At 53.4% G+C, this 20,893-nt stretch overlaps 1 protein-coding gene across 1 annotated transcript; it reads right to left on the bottom strand.

The window, feature by feature from the left end:
• Positions 1-2,499: 2,499 nt before the first annotated feature.
• Positions 2,500-20,486, bottom strand: BPIFB3 (BPI fold containing family B member 3). The gene is made up of 16 exons (XM_072735191.1): positions 20,456-20,486; positions 18,889-19,015; positions 17,996-18,152; positions 16,498-16,602; positions 15,902-16,042; positions 13,857-13,920; positions 12,007-12,067; positions 11,174-11,265; positions 10,857-11,054; positions 9,106-9,159; positions 7,039-7,209; positions 6,146-6,213; positions 4,894-4,936; positions 4,130-4,193; positions 3,554-3,630; positions 2,500-2,778 (listed from the first exon to the last, which is right to left on the bottom strand). The coding sequence occupies exons 2-16, from the start codon at positions 19,001-19,003 to the stop codon at positions 2,749-2,751; spliced, it is 1,440 nt and encodes a 479-aa protein (XP_072591292.1). The 5' UTR covers positions 19,004-19,015; positions 20,456-20,486; the 3' UTR covers positions 2,500-2,748.
• Between the last annotated feature and the right edge of the window lie 407 nt (positions 20,487-20,893).

The raw sequence follows: 20,893 nt of genomic DNA on the forward strand, positions 1-20,893 counted from the left end.
CAAATCCTGCCTGGCCTTGTCGCTTCCTAGCTGTGTGGCCGGAGGCCACTTAACCTCTCTCTGCCTCAGGCTCCTCAACTATAGATTGAGGGTAAAAACAATTCCTAGAAAGCAGGGTTGGTTCAAGGAGTTAAAAACATAATGTATCTAAAGCACTTGGAACATGAAACATATAATAAATGGAGCGCATATTACTTTTACAGCGTAGCAAGGAAAAGCCCAAGCTTTTCAAATCAGAAGGATCTGGTTCAAATCCCGGCTCTACCACTTAGGCGCTGGCCTGTTCCATTTCTCCGAGGTTCAGTTTCTTCCTATGTAAAATAGAGCAGTCACACCCACTGATTATGGTCGCTGTGAAAATTAACTGAGGTAAGGAGTGTTAAGCATGTAACACAAGACTGATATACAGCAAGCGCTCAGTGGAGGTAAGCTGCTTTCGGGGCTACTCTCTGAAGCCTCAGGACTCACCTTGATGAAGCAGATACTGTCCCAGACCTTGTAGCCCTCTTGGTCAAGTGGGAAAATGGGACCAAGGAGTAACAGTCCAGTGTGACGGGCACAATAATGGGCCCTGCCCATGGCACAGAGAGGCTGAAGGCTGCAGAGCCCTGCTATGGAGGGCTGGCAAGTTTGTCAGGCACACCTGGGGAGGGGTGATGCTCCCGGAAGAGGGAAGAGCCATGTGAGGGCCTGGCTACATGTCATGCACATTTACCATGTGCCAGGCACTCTTCCCTGTGCTCCAGAAAGATTTGCTCATGTAATCCTCAAATGACCTGTGAGTGAGTCCTAGAGTGTTCCCATTTCACAGATGAGGAGCCTGAGGCCCAGAGGCCACTCCATGCCTTCTCCATGTTCCCAGGGGAATTGGCTGAGGCCAGGTCATGGGCAGCTTTGAATGCCAAGCTGGGATCTGGGACGCTTTCCTGCTGGCAGTGAGAATCCAGACGATGGCAGGCTGTCAGCGGTGGTGAGATGGTCAAATGAGGTCAAGGAAGGGCTGGAGGAGGATGGGATAGGAGGGCGGAGGGAGGAAGCAGATGAAGTGTGGGAAGAAGGCAGAGCCACATAGCTAGCATGAGCTCACCATCCTCAGTGCTGGGAACCCTCGAAATCTTATCACTCTCATCCGCAAGTTACTGATGAAGAAATCGAGAATCAAAGAGATTGAATGACTTGCCCAAAGCCATGTGGCTAATGGGCAGCTGGGATGGGATATGAACAGAGAGCTGACTTGGGCCACTCATTTAACCCCTGCCTTGTGGGAGTTGGGAGACAAGGGGAGTGAGAAAAGAGTCAAGGATAAATCCCAACATGTCACTTAGCACTGGGCATGGCATCCATGCCAATATGGGCTGACAACTGTAGGGTGAGTGGATGTGGTGGGGAGGGAGGAAGGAAGGGAAAGGAGGTGGGAGGGTGGATGGATGGGCGGTCACAGGGTCATTCTTGTTAATGCACAAGCCTTCAGATGGGCTCCAATTCTCCTATCTCCCCAAATCCTGAGCCACTCCCCAAAACTTCATTGGTACCTCTTCATTCAAGTCCACCCAGCAGTGCCAGCTTGAGGCCATTCCCCAGAACCCAGGAGGCCCAACCTGAGCAGCGGGGAAGAGCCCAGGACCAACTCTGCCGCGGTGTGGTCTTGGGCCAGCCAGGCCCCTCTCTGGCATCAGTTTCCCCATCCACACTATAAGGATTCAGTGTAGTTTGTTCTGGGACCTATCCTGAGGGAAGTCTACCACTGCTGTGCAGCCAGTAGGGATCCCTCTGGGGCAGGACCAGGTCATCCTTGTGTCCAGGAATGCTGGCTCCTTTTCTCCCAGAAAAACTCCTATTCACCCTTCAGCTCAGACATCACTTCTGAGAAGTGTCCCAAAGTCAGACCGAGATGGACAGACACAGAATCAGACAGACTCAGAGGGACAGAGTGAAAGACACAGTTACTTAGAGGTGGCACTTGGGTGGCTCAGTCAGTTACACATCTGCTTTTGGCTCTGGTCATGATCCTGGGGTCCTGGGATCAAGCCCTGTATCAGCTCCCTGCTCAACAGGATCACCTTGCTTGCTTCTCCCTCTCCTCCCCTCTTGCACTCTCTCTTGCTATCTCTGTTCTATCTCTCAAATAAATAAATAAAATTTAGAAAGAAAGGAGAAAGAAAGAAAGAAAGAAAGAGAAAGAGAAAGAAAGAAAGAATAAAGAAGAAAAAAAGAAAGAAAGAAAGAAAGAAAGAAAGAAAGAAAGAAAGAAAGAAAGAAAGAAAGAAAGAAAAATTGAGAGAGTGAAGGGGAGGGAGACACGAGGAGCCCAAGGCAGAGGTGAAGGAAGATAGGACAAGACACAGAGGCTTCCCAGGCCAACCAGGTAAGTTTGGGAGGCAAAGTTATAATGACCAAGCCTCACGTCCGTCACCCTCCAGGAGGCCTGGCCTGGAGCTGGCAAGGGTCCCAGAAACAGAGGCCCCTGTGTGCCTGAGGAACAAACCAGGCGGGAGGTGCTGAGATAGAGGAGTGCTTTATTGAAAGCTCAGAACTCTCCACTGAGACCAAAGCACTCTCCGCAGCAGAGTCCTGTGGCCAGCAGTCCCCACCCCAGACTGGGGGCAGAGCGCCTGGGTGGTCCTGGGTGGATAAGGGACACTAATACTGTCACCAACACAGGCTAGAGGCTGGGAGGGAGACTGAGACAGGTGGGCAGGTGCACAGACTCTGGTCCTCGACAGGGAGGGCAGGTGGCCATGCTCAGCTTCAGGATGCCACGGTGAGCACGATGGCATTCTGCAAAGGAGCAACGGTTCTCCGTTAGCCTGTCCATGGTACCCTCCACTCCTGCTGCCGTCTCTAATCCTCCTGCCACCCCCTGGCCCCATGCCCTGGGGTTAGCACGAACCTGGAACCCAGCAGGCACTCGTTAACTGAATGAAGGAACAAGTGAGTGGCTGATGAATGAATGACACCCAGTGTGGGAGGGGTCACTGACTTCCCAACCTGAGTCAGGAGACCAAGTTCAAGTGCCACTTCTCATGCTAATTTACTGTGTGGCCTTGGGCCAGAAATCTGACCTCCTTCATCCCTGAGCGTCCTCTGAGAAACATAGGTCCCTGCTCTGCCCACCTCCCGGAGCCAGCCTAAGACTCAAAATGGTACCCAACAGAAAAGGATCATGGGACCGTGTTGATATTCAGTAAGAAAAAGCGTCACGATCCATGAGCCATGCCTGTCGCAGGCGCAGGATAAAGGAGAGACGGGACCTGGATTTGCTATCCCTGGGCCAGGGGAGCTGTGACTCTGTGAGTGAATCAGAGATCCCATCTTATAGGTCAGACATGTGCCTGCAATTCAACAGGACAGGACGAGGTGATCGACTGGCAATGTCTGCCCTGGGAGAATGAGGAAGGGGTTCTAGCCCATGTGGTCTGTTTGCCATTCCCAGGTGAAGCAACTTATAATGCCCTGAGCAACTTAGGGAACGATGCAGGGACAGAGGAGGCAGGGCATTCCCCTTAGGGTGATCCTAAGGCTTATCTAGGCTATACCTGTGTGGGAAGCTCACCTCGATGATCTCCAGGGCTGCATTGGCAAAATTGACGTTGAGAACCTTCGGCAGGGGAATTCCAACATCCAGGTTCACTGTGAGAAGGAAATGGTTGAGAACAAAGGTATATGGGGGCTGGGACCAGTTTCCGTGAGTCAGCCAGCCATTTCTCTTCTTGAGGACTCAGTTTCCCTTATTGGCAGACTCCTACTCATCCTACTAAACCCAAACAAAAATGGTCCTTTTCTGTACTGTCATCAGTGGCTCCCCCTCAGGTTCTGTCAGTGTGAGGTCCTGTCAGTTCTTTGCACACTCTGAGTCATCTATATTCTAATCATTTGTTTATATGACTATCTCCCTCTGGATTGTGAGCGTGAGGACAAGGACACTGGTCAGACAGCTTTTGGAGCCCAGGGTCTGGAGTGATGGAGATGCTAACCAATGTGGTTTGAATGGAAACACCAGTGCTTCAGTTTCTACGTCTTAGAAATGGATATCAACCCCTCTCTAGCCTCAGTGTCTCTATCAGAACACTGGACAGTCCTGAGTTCGGGCACTCCCTGTTTCCAAGAAGGTAGCAAAGTCCATCCGTACCATTGAGCTTCGGCACGTATGCCACCCGGATTACTTGACTGAGCCATTCTTCTAAACGGGATGCCTGCAACAGAGCACGGGGAAGGCTGGGAGGTGTGGCTTCACGGGGAGCAGCAGGGAATCCAGAGGTCCAGCTGCTGAGCCTCCCCCAGCCAAGCCTGAGGACACAGTTCCTGGTGGGCACAGGGCCCCCTGGGGTGGCTGTTCATCAATGATCCCAAAGGGGACTCTGATTTAGGACAGCTTCATGCAGGCCCCATGAACTTGGAAGAGTTGCCTTCCTAGAGAAAGGTGCAGTGTCTGAGAAAGAGCAGAAAACATGCGCAGCTCCAGTAGAACTTTGATTCCTCTCCATTCAGGGACCCTTAGAATGTTCTAGAATCTAGAGACCTTGTGGTGCTCCAGACTCAGAATTCTGAGAAGCAGGATATCAAGGGCTCTGTGGAGCTCCGAAATGTTAGAACTTTATGAGTTCAGGAATGTTATTACCTGTGTGAGGTTCCAGAATTTTGAGCCCTTGTGAAATTCTAAAGGCTTACAACTTTGTGAGGTTCCAAGACTTTGGAAGATCATGAAATTCACTTTCCTAAGATGGTGACTACACACACATACACACACACGCACACTTGCTATGAGGTTTGCCCACTCTGGCTTCTTGGGGCAGAGCCCACACTGAGGTCAGCCCGTGACTCACCCTGCCTCTTGCCACCCCCCACTTGAAGACCCCCACCACTGGCCAGCTGCACACCCTCCCAGGAACTTACATCAAAGGCGTGGGCAAAGGAGGAGGCCAGCTTGACACTGAGCCTGGTGGAGAGAAGAGAGAGATTGAGGGGCCCCAGCCCCCTCCACACCACCTGCTGAGCACTGCTCTGCCCACCCCACTCCCAGCACGCCCCGCCCCTAGCTCTCCAGGATCAGGAAACAGGGTTACAGCCCCAACTCTGCCTCTTTTCAGCCTCAACTCAGGGCACTCAGTTTTTCCACCTGTATGGACCTGTAGGGATCTAACCTTCTTCTGAGATGACTGCTACCTCTGACACTATGGCCCTGGAACCTAGGTCTCACTCCCAGTTGTTTGGCCCTGGGCAAATGGTTGAACCTCCCTAAGAGGTGGCACCCCCATAGACTAAGCACTAGATACAGGGTTCTCTGCATCCAGCAGGCACGCACTCAAGCATCCATCTGCAACCCAGGTACAGGGCCAGGGCCAGAGCCTGGAGACACACCTCTACTTCCTGAAGGGCTAAGGCGTGAACTGCCACCAGGAAAGGGAAGCAAACCCAGGCAGGGGCAAGGTTAGAAATGGGGTGGCAATGCGGCCTTGCAGGGAGGAGCGGCAACCTGATGGGCCTGCGGGGGGACACTAGTATGGGGTCAGGTGAGCACTGGGTGCCTACGGCTCAGGACAGGCGGATCCCAGAGACCCCTGCGAAAGCCCCCACATCTAGGGGAGGGACAGGCGGGTCTCCAGGCCTCAGGCCATGGTGACATCACTGGGCCTGCAGAGTGGAGGCCCAGACCACAGACCTGCTTCCAGGGACAACCCACTGTGCGAGCCTGAGCTTTGCATGGGTCAGGAAGGATTGTCATCGACATCACCATCTTGGGGTTTATGCTTATCATGGGGCTTAGTTTACCACAGGGGTTGGAGAGATTAGAGAAATAACTAGTCCACAGGAATGATAAAGCATTTTACAGTTATCTCCGTGGCTAGTCTCTGGGGCTGATAACTCAGACGTTTGGACTCTGTGTCCCAGCAACAGGTTTATCTCCCAGGCCAGGTTTCGAGCACGGGCAGTGGAAGAAGCCTGCTCTGGATCCTGCTTCGTGGAGCCCCGGTTGTCTCATCTGTTAAATGGGCTAATACAGACCCCTCTCTGGCAGGTCCTGGAGGCAAAGAGGTGGCTGGTAGAACAGGGGCAACTTAACTGACGCTCAGTGAATGGGTGGTGGTTCTAGTCTGTCCCTAATTCTTGTTCATAAGGACAAGGCCCGGGACCCCACCCACGTTACCGTTCCAGTGACAGTGAGAGGTGCAGCTTGGTAGCCGAGGGAGCCAGCTGGGCATTCAAAGTCAAAACCTGCACGGAGAAAAGCAGAGACTAGCCATGACCTGGCGGGTGGAGCTTGCAGACAGGTCCACTTTAGCCAACAGAAGCAGAGTACCAAGGGCACCTTGGAATGTTGTATGAGAGGAACTTCTGGGGTGCTGGGAGCTTGGAGAAACCCTCAATCCAGCATACAGGGGGGCGAGGAAAGGCGTCCCCAGTGAGGTGACGCCTGAGCAGAATCCTGAAAGATGAAGAGTTAGCCAAGGGGGGGAGGGGAGACAGCACTGCAGGTGCAGGTGGTGGGCCCTGCCCAGTGAAGGCGAGGAGGCAGGACTTGGTCCCCCTGAGTAGCTGAGGCTTGGGGAGAAGGAGAGGGAAAGCAGAGGGTGGAGGGCACTGAATACCAGGCAAGGATGCTTGATCCTGCGGGGCCAGAGCATAGAGCAAGCAGAGAAGGGATCTGCCTCCGACCAGCTATGTGTTTGGGAAAACCAGCAGAGGTGGAGGCCGGGAGCAAGCTGGAGGGTCATTAGAGAGATATCTGAGCAGGGGGTCGGGGGAGTCATTGGGGTGATATCTGGGCAGGGGGGAGGGGGTGTCATTCCTGAGATCTGAGGAAAGCAGAGCAGAGAGGACTTGGGCTGGGACAGATGTGTGATGACAGAGCGGGCAGGAGTCTAAGTGGGCACCTGGGCCTCAGCTCAGATGATGACAATGGGGGAAGGGGACTTCCTGTGTCATGCCACACTGCCCAGACTCCCACCCAGAAATCAGGGGAAGGCACCTCCAGCGCCCTGGACAGGGCAGCCCCGCTCAGAACCCCAGTGCCAGGCTCCCATTACCTCGGCCACTCACCGCATTCAGTTCAAAGAGGGCTTCATGGGTCCCTTTAGGGTGGTAGGACAGCACATGGATGTTAGCTGGGATAGAGATGGTGGCCTTCTTGTTCTGGAGTGTGACTGAGGGTGCTTCTTTCACCCGCATCGAGAGCAGGAGCTGCTGGCCTGGGGGCAAATTTCCCAGGGCCTGGAGAGAAGCAGGGGCACGGCCTGGGCATGATGGCAGCTCCAATGCTCCAATAATAGAATCAGTCAGTCAACAAACACCCACTGAGCACCTAATGGGCACCAGGCACCATGCTAGGTGCTAAGGTTACCTGAACCAGACCATCCTGTTTATGGCCCCTTCCCCTCCCCACCCCAGACATTCAACTTGGGAGATGTCAACCCATGAAACAACTGAATCAGGCTCCTGTCTCACTCACAGGCAAAATCCCCTGCAAGACCCATAGGCCCATGTGACCCATCCTCTGGCCTCCTCTTCATCTTCCCTGTACCACTGGCCCCTCATTCTCTCCAGACTCACTGGCCACTTTGCTGTTCCTCCAACCTCCTAGGCACACTCCCACCTCAGGGCCTTTCCACTTCCTGTTTCTGCAGCTGGCTGGAGATGTCTTCCCCAGATACTTGCATGCTCCCCACCCTCTGCTCCTTCAGCCTACTGTTCAAATGTCACATCCTCAGTGAGGCCTTTGCAAAGCACCTTGTTGAAAAGTACGACCCTCCCTTCCTAATCTGCCTTCTCCACCCCATCCTCTTCCACCTTCTGACACTGTGTATATTCTACTTATTTGTTTGTTCAATGTCTGTCACCCCTACCACGATGGCAGCTCCTGAAGCCCAGAGGCTTTGGCCTGCTTTTCATTTTTAGCTCCTTCTGCATTCCCAGCACCTAGTACAGGGCCTGGGACATAGTAGGTACTCAGTGAATAGTGCTGACTGAATGAATGAATCACACAATCAGAAGATTCCAAGTTTCACAATCATGTCATCATAGAACTGTAGAAGTGCTGGAAACCACAGAATCACAGAGGTTTAGAATCATTTGAACATTGGAACCTAGGGACCAATCCAGCCCTGACTCCCAAAGTTGCAGGGTCATAACGACAGGGAATCACCAGGTGCCATCCTTACGTGTCCACAGATTCTGAAGCCACAGAACTAGACTCAGAGCAGAGCCATGGGCTCTGACACTACAAGAACAAAGGCTTCTGCCTTTAGAGATAGGTCCAGTCTCCCCACGCTGGAGGGACATGGCCCGGCTCGCTGCAGGCATGGTCCCCGCTCTTGCCACCTCTGCCTCCTGCAAGTCCCTCTGCATCTTACAACTCCTGCTCTTGGGAGGTTCCTCTGCATGTCTAGCTAGCCCCATCTCCTCCTTTGCCTAAGACTCCTATGCCCTTTGGCCAAGGACTCCAAGAAGCAGAGGCCCCAACCATGCCCACTAAGGCTGATGCGAATCACCATCCTCAAAGTTTGCCTTTTGTGCCCCCAAAGTCAGCTGTCCCCTCCATCTTCCCCAGTAGAAATCCAGACCTTCTGGGCCTCATTCCAACCTCTATCAGAATCTGCTATTACATATGGACCTTGTAGTAGTCATTTCAACTTCAGTATAAATTCAGATTCCCATAGCTGGAAACTAGCTGGTCCAGCCCCTGCTGAACAGTCAGGAAAGTTGAAGCCAGGCCCTGGAGTCACATATTGATTTATGCCCACTAGTCAAACTTCCCTGAATCCTCTCAATTCCCTTCCCTCCTCAAGACAAGCACCCAGAATCTTCTTCCTGGGGGCAGAGAAGTTCGAGACCAAGATGAAGTCAGGCAGGTGGAAGGAGGGGAAGAACAGCCACAGGACAAATGCCCAGCTGACTTGTGGGCCGTTAAACTCTGATCCTTTCCTCTCCAAGAAAAATCTGTTGTCAGGAAAGTTTAAGTGTTAGTCATTTAAACTTTAGTGTGAATTTGGACTCAATATTCGATTGCAACTGTCTGGAGAGCTGTACTGAGGAAGATTCTGGAGTTCACTCACGTTTATCAGGAAAGAGGGACAATGATCAAATCCCAGGAGAGGGTCACTCACTCACCTCAGGGACTAAAGACGCCAGGTCGGTAGTTGTCAATGGCACATTGCTGGGAACCTGGACCCCAGACCAAATGGGGTGTGGGGTGAACACAGAGACAGGACAGGAATTCTTCAGCATACACAAAGTAGTTTTGCCCACAGCCCCCCACCCCTGCCAATCACACACACACACACACACACACACACACACACACACACACATCCCTACAGACACTCATGTTCCTTCTCTGGGCCAATGATGAGTGTTTACCACTTGCCAGGCATGTGCTAAGAGTTTTGTGTGCCTTTGCTCATTTCAGCATTACATTAGCTCAGAAAGGTGGGTGCTATGATGACTCCCATTGTACAGTTGGGAGACCTGATGTTCCTGCCCAAGGGCATAAGCTGGTGAGTTGTGCCTCAGGATTTGACCTGGGAAGGCTGACTCGAGAACTCTTAAACTACTCTGCCAGAACTTACAATCTGAAGGCCCAGGGATCTGATCCCAGCCATTTCTGCTCTTTACCCAAATAGTATTTTCAAAAGCTATGAATTTGCTTCCAGTATTTATGAATCAGGAAATTTCATATAAATTTGCCAGGCTCTAGCTAAAAATTTGGAAAACCTGGTCACACTGGGCCTGTACCCCATCCCCTTGGGGAAGCTAAGTGGCAGGTGCCAGAGAAATGGGGCACAGGCTCTCTGGTTCACTACAGTCCTATCAGGCCCACTTTCATCGATAATGACCCAGGCCCCCCAGCTCCGATGTTTGAGGTCTCTGCGCTACACATGTCCACTTTTCAGTGGGATATCCTATGTCACTTTTCGCACAGGATACGCATACAAACACACATTCTCTCCTGGTCAGAGGATTCCCAGACACTCACCCAACACACAGTTATCACCCCATGGGGGTGTACTGAACCAGGACATGCTCACTGAGATCCCTTTCTCCTGACACACACACACATACATACCCACAGGCTGCTCAGACACACTCATTCTTTCACTCATAGTCTCTGCCTGGCCTTCCCTATCTCCTTCCTCCAGCTATAAGACATTGCCTCCCAGCCCATGGCCCTATTTCTACCTCCCATGGGCCTTCATAGTGCTCTCTGGACCCCACTATCAGGAAATGAGTGATCAACCCTTGCTGCCTTAGGCCTGAGTGCAGGCAGAGGCCCCAGGTGGCTCAGACTCACTGCCTTTGGAAAGGATGAGTCTAAGGAAAATGTCTCTGGGTGAGGCTCCTGGAGGGGGGGGGGGGGGCTTCCAGGCATCGGTAAGGGTATGAGAAGGGGCAGAAAGGAAGGAGAGAGGTCCCAGAAGCTTTAGAACAAATATCTAAGCAACTTTAGGTATAGTCCAACCCTTGTTTTCTTCTCTCCAACTCAAATCTGCTCTTGAGAAAGCAGTGGACATGTTAACCATTCATACTTCAGTATAAAATTGGACTCTGACTCCAGAAGGATTCATATGGTATGGGGATGGAAAACTAGCTACATTTCATATGCCAATTTTGGCTACTTGAAAGTAACTTCCTGGAGAGCCATAGAGAGAAGGATTCAGAGGTCCCATTCGGATTTAGCCAAGGAGAAGGCCATTATCAATTAGGCATATCTCCCACAAGGACAAGAGTGGGCATATCTATGCTATAAACTTGTCCAACCCTCTCTAGTTAGAGAAGACGGCTAGTCAAGGCTGACCAGTGATGATGTGACTAGCTCATCACTAGCACTGTCAAGCCACAGTGGGGCAGCGTGCCACACTTACCAGCTCGGGGGTGATGTCTATATCAAGGGCACCGTTAGTCTGCAGGAGCCCAAAGACAGTGTTGAAGAGGTACAGAGGCACAACCACCTGGGATGTGTGGTCTTCCTTGGGGGGCACTTTGATGGGTTTGGGGGGATTGGGTGGCTTGGGCGGCTTGGGAAAGTCGATGACGTCACCAGCTATGTTTTTCACAATGGGCTGTAGGAGAGGAGACAGCCTGGCTCATCCACCTTGCTTTGACCCAGCATCCCGTACCCAGCTGCTGCCAGCACCCCGCCCCACCCCCAGCTGTGGGCAGAGCCTTGGTGGGCACTCACGTTAATGTCCAACTCTATGTACTGGTTAGAGATAAGAGGCAGTGTGGCCAGAGTAAATTCCACGGACCCAAGAGCCCCCAGGGGCACCAGGCCTGCACAGGGAGGAGGGAGAAAGACCCCATGAGTCCAGCCCCCAGTAATAACAAGCCCACCTTCTATTTATCCAATGCCTAGCATTCCACTAAGTATTCTCTTGGGCACTATAGTCGTTGCATTTTATAGATGAAGAAACTGAGGCTCAGACAGAGGAAGCCACCAGCCCAGGGTCACACAAGCCACAGAAGGACAAAGCCAAGGTTTTTGTTTTCCAGAGCTGATTTCACTAACCACGACACTGCCCTGCCTCTCTCACATAACACCACATATAGAGACATACGTGCCCCTAAGTTTTCTATCCTTATCTTGATTATATCTTTATCTATTTTTCAAAGGCATCCATGTCTTTATAGGCTCAGAGAGATTGGAGGCCACTGGGGGGGGGGGGGTCTTTGGGTTCCTGACTTAAGCTCTGGGCCTCAGTCATCTAGTCTGTCCAGATAATATCTCATGCTTCTGACAGTGCCGGACACCCTGCCAGTGCTGGACAAGTGGCCCGTAGCCCCTCACAGGGGGAGACCTGGCTGGCTCCAAGCCTCCAGGCCCCGCGGAACCGGCCTCAGCCCAGAAACCCACCATTAGACCTCCTCCATGTGGCGGCCTCCTCAGTCTGAGGAGGAAAAGAAGGCCCTAGGATTCTGCACCTTCCTCTTCCCTTGGTACCCTCCCCCCACCACCACTGGGGTAACGGGAGGGAGGGGCAAGGGTCAAGGAAGGGGGGCAGGGCCCCAGCTTACTCAGCGCGGTCCCCAGGAGCTCGTTTACCACGCCCAGCACACTGTCCACCATGGGGCACAGCTGTATCCAGAGGAGACAGGTGTTACAGGGAAATAGAAGTGGCCCCAGCTGGTCACAGGGGACAGCCGCATTTTCTCTAAATCATTTGCTCTGTGGTCCTGGGGACCAAAGCAAGTCAGAGTGTGCAGCTGGATTGGAGGACACACAGGTGGGAGGCAGAGGAGGGGCTGGAACTTGGTGTCAGAGAGCAGAGTGGATGGTGCAGAGGGCCAGTTATGTGGACCCCTGAGAAAACCTCAAAGGATGTGCAGGGAATGGGGGAGGCACATTTCAAAGGCCAGAGGGGTGTAGGGACACAGCTCTCCCCTAGGGAGACAAAGGGCAGCTGCCCCCTCCAAGGTCTCAGGCCCCTCCTGCTATCCAGGTGGGCACTGGGCAACCTAGAATTCAGACACAGAAAGGGGCAACCCCCTCTTCCACCCAGAGAGTCAGGCCTGGGCCACGTCCACTGTATACACTACACCATCGCACATTCACTGAAAACCCCTGGGCTATGAGGACACGTGGTCTGGCTTCCAGAATCCCAGGTCTGGGAGTCACAGAATATGAGTCCACGGAAGCAGGAAGCCCAGAGGGGACGCTGTCCAAATCTTCAGACCCTCAGCTGCTTCATTCTACAGCTGGGATGGAAGAAAGGTGACGTCTCCAAGGTCATAGCCGTTCTCAAAGAGACAAGAGAGGACTGCCTTTTCATTTACACTCAGGGCCCCCAACCCCAGGGCTTCTGGGGTCAGCTGTGTCACATAAATAAGAGGAGACCAGAGGGGCTCTGCCGGGCGGGAGGAACACCCAACTCCTCCCTTACCCGCGTGTAACCTGCAGGAACGAGGGATGCAGCTGTGGTGGCTGACTGCACCAGGGGAGCCAGAAATTGGATTGTTATGAGAAACCTCCAATCTAAATGCTAGTAACTAACCCTGATTTTAAAACCTCTTTGAGTCACACAAATCCTGCCTTGAGTCAGTTGTCCTGGGGACCCTGGTTAGGGGCTGTGATTTAAGTGCACCCACTCCCCCTTGTTGAAATCCGCCGGAGATGGCCTGGGTTGGCCTCCTTGCTGCTGCTGCGAGCCTCCCTTCTCCCCCAGAGCTTCATTTCCAATCGGCTTCAAGCTCACAGCAGTTTTGCCAACCACGGGCTCCCTCGGGTATTCTTCACAAGGACTCACAATGGAGGTCCTGCCAGGACTGGGGGGCAGGAGGCCTGGCTGCCCTTTGCTGGCGGCAAGATCATCCCCTCACTGGCCTCCATGAAATGGGGCTTTGGACAGACCAGCTTTTCTCAGGTGTGCTTCATGTTCCCTGGAGGAACCCAGGACTCCTCCAGCAGGCCATGCACCGGCATCCTGGAGCAGCCTAATCACAACGTGTTTGACTCACGATGCATTAATACATATGCAGGCGGTTTCCTGGACATGTTTGCCAAGCCCAGAGCTCAGCGTTCATTCAGTTTAAAACTGAGTGACTCTATTTTAATTCAAAGCTAAAGAAAAGTATCAAGTTACTAATCATACAGTAGGCAAAGACAGAGCAGGGGGCAAGAGAGGGACTTGGATTTGGGAGCCGGGGACTCAGGATCCGGAAGACTGGGGATGGATGGTGCCAGGCCTACAGACTGGCTGGCGGCACCCCAGAGGCTGGTGGGCAGGCCAGGATGGGATTACCTAGTGGGCGTGCAAGGGAAGAACAGCCTAAGCCTACCTGGCGCCCAGATTTACTCAAAGCTGAGGAAGGAGAGACGGAAGGGAAGGGAGGGGCGGGCGTGCCTGGCCTGTGACCCACACACTCACCAGTCCTGGCAGCACCTTGAAGAGTGTCTGCTCCACGACCCCGAAGAGTGGAGCGGGCAGCAGCCTGTGCAGAGAGTGAAGTGTGAAGGCGTGGCCACCATGCAGGGTGGCCAACTGGGGTGACGGGCAGAGCAGTCACAGGGGGCTCTGGCTATCTCCCGTCTCCTCTCCTGGAGGAGGGGGTGGGGTTGACTCAGGCTCTGGATACCCGGGGTTTAAATCTTGGCTCTGCCTTGCTGTGGAAACCGGGGGATGACCCCAATTTCCCCATCTGTCCAATGCCCACCTTAAAGAATTGTTGCTCGACGTGGATGGAATTAGAAGGAATAAGTCAATCAGAGAAAGACAGTTATATGATTTCACTCATTGTGGAATTTAAGAAACAAGACAGGATCATAGGGGAAGGGAGGGGAAAATAAAATAAAATGAAATCAGAGAGGGAAACAAACCATGAGACACACTTAACTCTAGGAAACAAACTGAAGGTTGCTAGAGGGTGGGGTAACTGGGTGATGGGCATTAAGGAGGGCATGTGATATAATGAGCACTGGGTGTTGTATGCAACTGATGAGTCACTGATGTCTACCACTGAAACTAATAACACACTGTATGTTAATTGAATATAAATTTTAAAAAAAAAGAATTGTTGCTGCCAGGATTCCACGGGACTGGTACACAGAACAGTGCCTGGCTTAGAGTGGGAGTTCAATAAACATCTGTTGAGTGAATGAATGAATATTTGCTGGATCAAGAAGAAGGAGGCTTGAGGATGAGAAGTGAATGTAGGTGGGCTCAGGCCTGTTTGGAGACTAGGGGAGTCTGGGGAGGAGGGATGGCAAGCACAGAACCACAGGACACTAACACCATCTGGTCTCTACTCTCTCCAAAGCCCCATCTAGCCCAAAGGAGCAGGATGGAGCCACCTGGATTTAAGGAGTCCAAAAACGGGCAGCGGGCAGCCGGGGTGGCTCAGGGATTTAGCGCCGCCTTCAGCCCAAGGCCTGATCCTGGAGACCTGGGATAGAGTCCCGCATCGGGCTCCTGCATGGAGCCTGCTTCTCCCTCTGCCTGTATCTCTGCCTCTCTCTCTCTCTCTCATTCTCTCTCTCTCTCTTTCTGTGCGTGTGTGTGTGTCTCTCATGAATAAATAAATAAAAATCTTAAAAAAAAAAAAAGGAGTCCAAAGACCCCCACCTGGAAACCCTGGAAAGCCCTTCTGGAGACAGGAGCAACCTTGGTTTGCCCTATTTCTGCGAGCTACCAGAGCTGTGTGATGACCCCTCACTGCTCAGAGCTACCCCACAAAGATGGGCTGGGGGTGTGGGGTTTGGCCTGGAGTGTAGAAACCAATGGGGAGATGCAAAGTGTAAGGCAGAGGAGGGGCAGGTGCCCCGGGGGGTGGGTGCAGAGCCCTGGGGAAAAGCCCTGGGTATGGGTCCAGAGAGCAGCCCATCTCCATCCTTGCCACAACCTGTGTGTGATCTTGGCAAGTCTAGTCTCTTGCCCTCTTTGGGCCTCAGCTGTCCCACTGGAGTGATGGTTCAACACAAGTGTAGGGAGGGCCACTGTGTCCTGAACAGCTGGGGAAAGAGATGGATGTAAAAGTGCCAGAGCCTTCGGGACCATCAAATTTAGGTCCTCATTATAGATAGTGGCAATGGAGCCCAGACAGAGGCCAGGGTTCCTCAGGGGCAGAGCTGGGTCTCTGATGTGCGGAGTTGGGGAACTGAGGCGGCCAGGGTGTGCTCTGGGAGAGGGGACAGCTGAGGGGGCAGGCGGTGGCAGGGGCAGAGAAGGGGGGCGCCCAGGAGCGGGGGCTGGCAGCTATGCGCTGGGCCCGAGTCCCTGTCCCTGGTGGGTCTCAGTCGCGGGTAGAACAGGCGGGACCCACCGCCGCTGGGTGAAGTCAGGCTCCGCCCAGCTGGCCCCTCCCAGGAGACGCCCCAGGGCGCGTGCCCGAGATGGAAGCAAGCAAGCAAGCAAGCGCGCGCGCACACACACACACACACACACACACACACACACACACACACCACGGGACTCACCCCGAGAGCAGGCTGATGTGGCCCAGGAGCGTGCTGCAGCGCTTGAGGACGAGGATGGGCGTGCCCCGCGAGCTCACGCCCAGCGCCACCCGTGAAGACACGTTCACCTCCGCAGCCAGCTGCAGGAGGCCCCCCAGGGGGCTGCGAGACCCAGACCCGACGCTGGGGGCGTGGCCAGGCGGCCAGGCCCCCCTCCCCACCCCATCCCCCCTCCCCGGCTCCTGGGCCCTGAGGGGCGGGGCTGGGGCGGATGGGGGGGCGCGCCCCCGCGAGTGGGCTGGTCCCCATGCCTTCCTGTCACTCGCTGCCCCCCTGCCCCATTTTGCATGTTCCTGCCTTGTCTTCCCCCACCCCGTCCAGTGAGCCCTGGGCAATGGGGGAGGGATGTCTAGGGAGAGAGACAGACAGACAGACAAACATGGAAGTCCCTGGGGAGGGTATTGGGGCGGGATCCAGTATGGAGAGGAAGTATAGTGGGAGGAAATGGGGGGGGTCAGTGAGATGGGGGTGAGGAGGCAACAGAGTCCAGGTAGACTCTGGGAGCAGTGGACTGGGGTAGGGAGCAGTCAGGTAGAGGTTCCCAGGGACACACTCACCCAGAGCCATGCAGGCCCACCTTGGTGTGCAGGCTCAGCTGCACCCCAAACCCAGGCAGCAGCTTCAGTGACACCTTCGGCAGTGTGAGTTCCTCAATCTTCAGGCTGGGATGGGCATCAAAGGGAGGGCCACTCACTCCCAGACCCCTCCACCCCAGTGTCAGTCTCTTAGTACCTGGGCCATCTCAGACCAGGTAGTGCCTGGAGCCTCTCTGGGCTATGTCCCACATCCCATTTGTAACCCATAAAGCCAACTGTGGGCCCAGTTACTTCACCTCACTGGGCCTCAGTTTCTTCATCTGTAAAGCGGGCGGATATTGGTACCCACCTCAAATGTTGCAAATGGTACATGAGTTCAATAAAGGTAATATCCTCATTGGAGGCTCAGTGAATTAAAGTGTTCTCCCCACCCCACCCCCATGGCCTCCGTCCTGGTTCAGTCTCTGACCTGGATCATTGTCTCCCCACTCCCACCCCCCAGACTCATGCACATGCAACTCAGCTGAGTTCTCAAATACAGCTCCCAACAGCTCATTGCTTTCTTTATCCTCTGGGCCTTTTTCCAGGCTGTTCCCTCTGTCTGGAATACCTTTCCCTTGACTTTCCTTCCATTCTGCATCCTGGCTATCCAGATTGACCTTCCCCTGATTCACCATCAAGCATGGAATTGTTCCCACCCACCTGGGGCAGGCAGTAAGGCCTGTGATTAATGCCCACACACCCCCACCCACACTCTGGAAGGCAGGTCCCTTCATTGCCGGGGGCCTCAATCTCACCTGTTAAATGCCATTGATAATAGTCTTACCTCTGGATTCCTTGGAATAATTAATTTACAGTGTCTAGCACAGTGCTTAGTTACACAGAAAATCCTGACTAGGTGGTGATTAAGTTATAAATATTAGCTATTATGTAATTTCATTCATTCATTCAAAAAAATTTTTTGAACACCCATTATGTATCAAACACTATTAATGATATTGGGGACATGGCAATAAACAAACCAAATCAAAGTCCTACCCCTATAGGGTTTATAACCTAGCAGGGGAGGCAAGAAACAAACCAGTAAAACATATGGGGTGCAAGGGAATGAGACATCTTCTGAAGAACATGAAAGCAGGGGAGAGGACAAAGAGGGGCTGGTCAGAGCACAGTTCTTTGGAGTAGACACCCAAAGGAGATAAGAGGCAGCCAGGCAGATACCTGGATCAGCCCAGAGAGACTAAGCAACTTACCCTAGCTCACACAGTGAGTAACTGGAGTCAACCCCATAACTGGAACCTCAACTATAGGAACATGCTGCCATCCCTGTGTTTCCTGATACACAGCAGGCTCATTATTTTCTGATTCAGGCCCTGGGCTTCTCACATCACCCCCACTGCCTGTCAACAAACTGAAGACAGCCAATCTCTTCTCACTTCCCTGGAGCAAAGAAAAGACTAGCCTTCTTGTAGTGCTCAGAGTAGGTGGGCAGTTGAGAGGCCGCCCTATGAGAACTCACCCAGAAAGCTCTTCCACAACGTCAAAAACCCCTCCATAGCCCAGCAGGCCGCCTCCTCCGAGTAGTCCCCCAGAGCCCAGGAGGCCCTGGTTTACAGATGTGACTGTTCCCAGCACGTTCTGCAGAATGGGCCCCCCAACCAGCGAGTTCTGGATGGCTGCCGGAAGAGTTAAGGGAGGAAAGTTCATTTTATAGAAGAGGAAGTAGGGCCCAGAGAAAGGCAGATACTTGCCCAAAGTCACTCAGCAAATCAGGTTTGGGGCCAAAAGTATGGAGAGCTCCTTGGTTCTGGGCCACCCTATGGCACCAAAAGAAAGGGCAGAAGCAAAGAAGGGAGTGCATAGCCACCAGCTCTTGACCAAGATGGGGGAGGTGACCTCTGCTCTTTCTGGGCACCCCTGGCCTGACTCTGCGGATTATGAGAAAGGCAAGACAGAAGGGTCCTCTTTGGGGAGGCTGGGGCAGGCCGGGCCAATTTTCTGGAGCATTTCCTGTTCACCACTGCCCTGCTTTGCCCCTGAGACTGTCACCCTGAGCCATTGGGCCCTAGAGCACCCAATGCCTAGTTGAGTCCTCCCTCCCGGAAACAGGGGCAAAGACTCTGGCTCAGCCAGCACCATCCTCTTCACCTCCTCCCTCCCACTCAACCCCATCCCTGAGGCAGACACAGCCCCCACAGGGCTGAAGTCCACCTCACCCAGTCCACCTCTCAGGAAGAGGTGAACTGATCACCCATGGGAGCCAGCAAGCAAACCTTTAGCCCTGGAGCTCTCTGAGTAGATGAGAACCGCAGCTTGTTTCCAGCGCTTCCTTAAAGCAGTCACCCTAGGCATATCAACGCGGATGTCTACACTGCAGCTGGACCCCTCACAGACTGCCCACCTCAGGCTCACCTTTGCCAAGCTCATCCTTGTCGATCCGGGCGAGCGTGCCCACCTTCTCAAGCAGCCCCTGGCATGGGGTCGCCAGCCCCCAGAGGAGAAGCAAGGACCACATGCCCAAAGTCATCGGACGGCACACCTGTCAGGGGCAGAAGCAGGAACCCCGAGGCATTCCTCATGCCCAAGACTCCACCTGACCCCTGTGCCCCATCACCAGCCTGAGGCCCGCCCGCCTGCCTGGCCCGGCTCTGTCCAACCTCACTCCCAGGACAGCAGTGGCTCACGTGCCTGACTTAAAAGTCCTAGTCCTCTGGATCCCCTCTGAACCTGGACCTGCTAGGTATCTGAAGGAGAGTGACAGAGGAGCCTTCCTTTCTGGGACAGCAGGATAGGAGTTTCGCTTCCTGACTCTGCTTTCCCATTGGCTCCTGAGGCCGTTTTAGAAGGTGTGGCTGACTGGAGACCCACTATTTAACATGTCCCATTTCCTCTCCCACTATCTTTCCATGTTGGAAGGAAGGAGATGGAAGGTGAGAACATTGCTAACTTACTAGTTTCATAGGATGGGACTTATCTCTATGGAGTGACTGCCAACACAGCTCACATACCCATCTAACCCCTCATGTAACCTCTACATAAATCCTGCTCCCCACTGCCCTTGGGATAGAACCCAAGCTTCTTGCCATTACCCACTAGATCCCTGCCTGCCTTTTCGACCTCCTTGGGCTTAAACATGCCAAGTCCCTTTCCACCTCAGGTCCTTTGCACATGCTGTTCTTTCCATGAGGAAGAGTCTTTCCCTGGTTCTTTGCACAACTGACTCCTCATCTCAGGTTCTGAATAAATGTCACCAGCTTGAAAAGGCCTCCCTCTTTTCCTTTATCTAAAGAAGTTTGTTAGCTGCTAAACATCACTCAGAATATTTATTTTAAGGGGCTATGACAATTTACAAAATATATTATGTGTTTGTGTCCTTGCTTGCCATCTCTGTAAACTCCACGACGTCAGGGACTGTGTCTGGGGCCTCCATGCATGATTGTGTGCTGGATGGATGCTTGCTGAGGGGGCCAGAGTGGGTGGAAATCCAGCTGCGCTTCAGTAGCCAACCATTTGGTTTGACACAGGATGTGTCTGCCCTGAGGGGCACTTTTCCTCACTTGCACAAAGGTACCTGTGGGTGCCATATGCACTATAGAATCTCAGCAGTGTCTGTCTTCTTTCTCCAAAACTTGTCCCAGAGAGCTCCCTGTAACCTTATGGAAGGGTCCCTAACAGAAGGAAACATTCCCACAATGGGAAACCAGTTGGTTTCTATGGCCTAAAGAAAAATGGGCACCCCTTAAGCCTTGTTCGTAGGACCATTCTGTCCTCAGCCCAACCCATCCCTGCCTTTGCCCCTGCCTGAGCCCCAATTTCCCATCTGTAAAATGGGCTTTTTCTCCCATCACCCTCCAGGTAGCCCTAGTGCCCTCTTCAGTACATTCTTTCTGTGCCCATTATTCAGATGGGACAGCAGGATGGTCGCAGGGTCAATAGTTAGGGATCAGAATAAGGCTGGGGCCGCCACAGGCTGCCTTACCCACACCTGCAGCTCCACGAGGGGTGGGTGGAGGTTCCCAGCCTCTTGCCGGTTCCTCCACCCTCTTGGGCCTGGGGGCAGCCCTTATATGCCCACAACAGCTCTGAGTACACAAAGGGGGCACAGCAGCCAGAAATCCGTCAATGTGTTATGTCAGAAGCAAATTGTGGTTTTTCCTGTGGGCCTGGGCTAAGCCTTCCTTCTGAGGGGAGAGAGGAGGGAGAGTGGGTGGGGGCTGGGGTTAGTGCCCTGGGGGCGGGAGTGAAGGTGTGGGGCTGCAGAGGCAGCCACCTCCTCCCAGAGCTGGGGACAGGATGGGGCATTCACCTATGGAGTCTCCCTCCAGGGTTCCCCAAGGGCCACCCTGATGGTGCAGAATCTGTCCTGCCTCCCACCTAGTCCAGGGAGAGAAGAAAGGAAGACCTTCTGCCACCCTAT

Source organism: Vulpes vulpes, chromosome 14 (genome assembly GCF_048418805.1).
Source record: "Vulpes vulpes isolate BD-2025 chromosome 14, VulVul3, whole genome shotgun sequence".
NCBI classification, from domain to species: domain Eukaryota; kingdom Metazoa; phylum Chordata; class Mammalia; order Carnivora; family Canidae; genus Vulpes; species Vulpes vulpes.

Bases quoted from the DNA above. Each gene is read 5' to 3' on its own strand.
- BPIFB3 (XM_072735191.1), bottom strand. From the start codon at position 19,003: ATGACTTTGGGCATGTGGTCCTTGCTTCTCCTCTGGGGGCTGGCGACC. The intron at 13,921-15,901 runs GTGAGTCCCGTG...CTCTCTGCACAG, and splicing joins CACATCAGCCTGCTCTCGGG to GCTGCTGCCCGCTCCACTCT. The intron at 11,266-12,006 runs GTAAGCTGGGGC...CTCCCTGTGCAG, and splicing joins GCTCCTGGGGACCGCGCTGA to GCCTGGTGCCCCTGGGGGCT.